The sequence below is a fragment of the Coniophora puteana genome (genome assembly GCF_000271625.1).
Source record: "Coniophora puteana RWD-64-598 SS2 unplaced genomic scaffold CONPUscaffold_143, whole genome shotgun sequence".
Lineage (NCBI taxonomy): Eukaryota > Fungi > Basidiomycota > Agaricomycetes > Boletales > Coniophoraceae > Coniophora > Coniophora puteana.
The window spans coordinates 1-1,267 of NW_006913195.1; the positions used below are offsets into that span (position 1 = coordinate 1).

General features: G+C 54.6%; 1 protein-coding gene across 1 annotated transcript; it reads left to right on the forward strand.

The window, feature by feature from the left end:
• Positions 1-129: 129 nt before the first annotated feature.
• CONPUDRAFT_160743 (uncharacterized protein) lies at positions 130-1,020 on the forward strand (the record flags this gene model as incomplete). The annotated part of the gene is made up of 2 exons (XM_007777869.1): positions 130-405; positions 457-1,020. 2 exons carry the CDS (start codon positions 130-132, stop codon positions 1,018-1,020), a joined length of 840 nt encoding a protein of 279 aa, XP_007776059.1.
• Positions 1,021-1,267: the final 247 nt, after the last annotated feature.

Sequence of the window (1,267 nt, forward strand, 5' to 3'; positions counted from 1 at the left end):
CATTAGGGCTGCAGAATTCCTTCTGTAGTAGATAATCGTCCCCAATAAAAAGCGTTATCTCCCCAGAATCCCTCTTCGTCTCGCTCCCTCGCTTTCTCTATTTTCTTTATTCCCCTCGTCGCAGCAAACATGTGCCCAGGCGGCCATTCTACTACCTCGGGCTGTCCAACTACCTCGGGCTCTCCGTCTACGTCGAGCTGCCCATCTACTTCGAGCTGTCCGTCTACATCGGGCCATCCGTCTACCTCAGGCGGCCCATCTACGTCGAGTAGCAGCCACTTTAGCTCGTCGGACGAGCCCTATGAGATCGACGGTGTCCCTTACTGCCCTTGGTGTCATCTACCGCTGCAGCCCAGGCGGTGCGCTAACGGTAGGATGGATCATATCAACCGGTACTTCGTCGTCGTACGTTTCTCTAATTTTATTCTGCGTTCGTATCGCTCACGATTCACCCAGTGCGAGAATGTCCACGCTCATCCGTTGGGACGGGGCGACAAGCTCAGGAAGTTCTGGCACTGGTATCCTCTCTTTGAGGCCCCAGAACATATCATGCTCCTCTCAGACAACTCTTGGACTCCTCTATCCTCGCCCGCATCATCTACTCCCGCACGTTCTCCCGCTACCACTATCCCACTACCAGCTCTTTCTATTCCTCAAAGTACCCCATCGGCACCTCCCACTTCGGCTGCTAGTCAGCCAGTACCTCCTTCCCGTACCTATCCTCCCCTTGGACCCTTCGTGGCCGGTGCCCTCAAGTGTATTTGGGAAGGCGGCTGCACCAAATCGGCGCCGAACCAGCGGAACTCACGCTGCTCCAAGACGATGTGCAAAAAGCATTGTATTGCTGCTGACCACATGGGGTGCTCGACGGCCAAGGACCATAACCCTGAGAGCGCTGGCAAGCTTCAGAAGGCGACTCTGGCTGCGCAAGTCACTTCTTCCTCGTCATCTGCACTCCCGCCCTCTGCTCCTGCGTTGTCCATACCTATGGCTCGCCCTCCGTCTATGCATGTCAGGTAAACCGACTTGGCCCATTGGATACCGTGATTAAACGTGAATAGGATCGCGTCCCGCACGTACTCCTTCCGCATTTCGGACTGCCGGTCCTTGCACTCGGGCTGAGAGCACCGGCGCATTGGGGGGAACAGTGAAATAAAAGCTGAATAGTTTAGACACTTGAGTTACAGAGGAAAGAGAGTACTCACAGATTCCTTCACGCCAGCCGCTCTCCATAAACAAATCAGCAAGGGTCACATACTGCTTATTT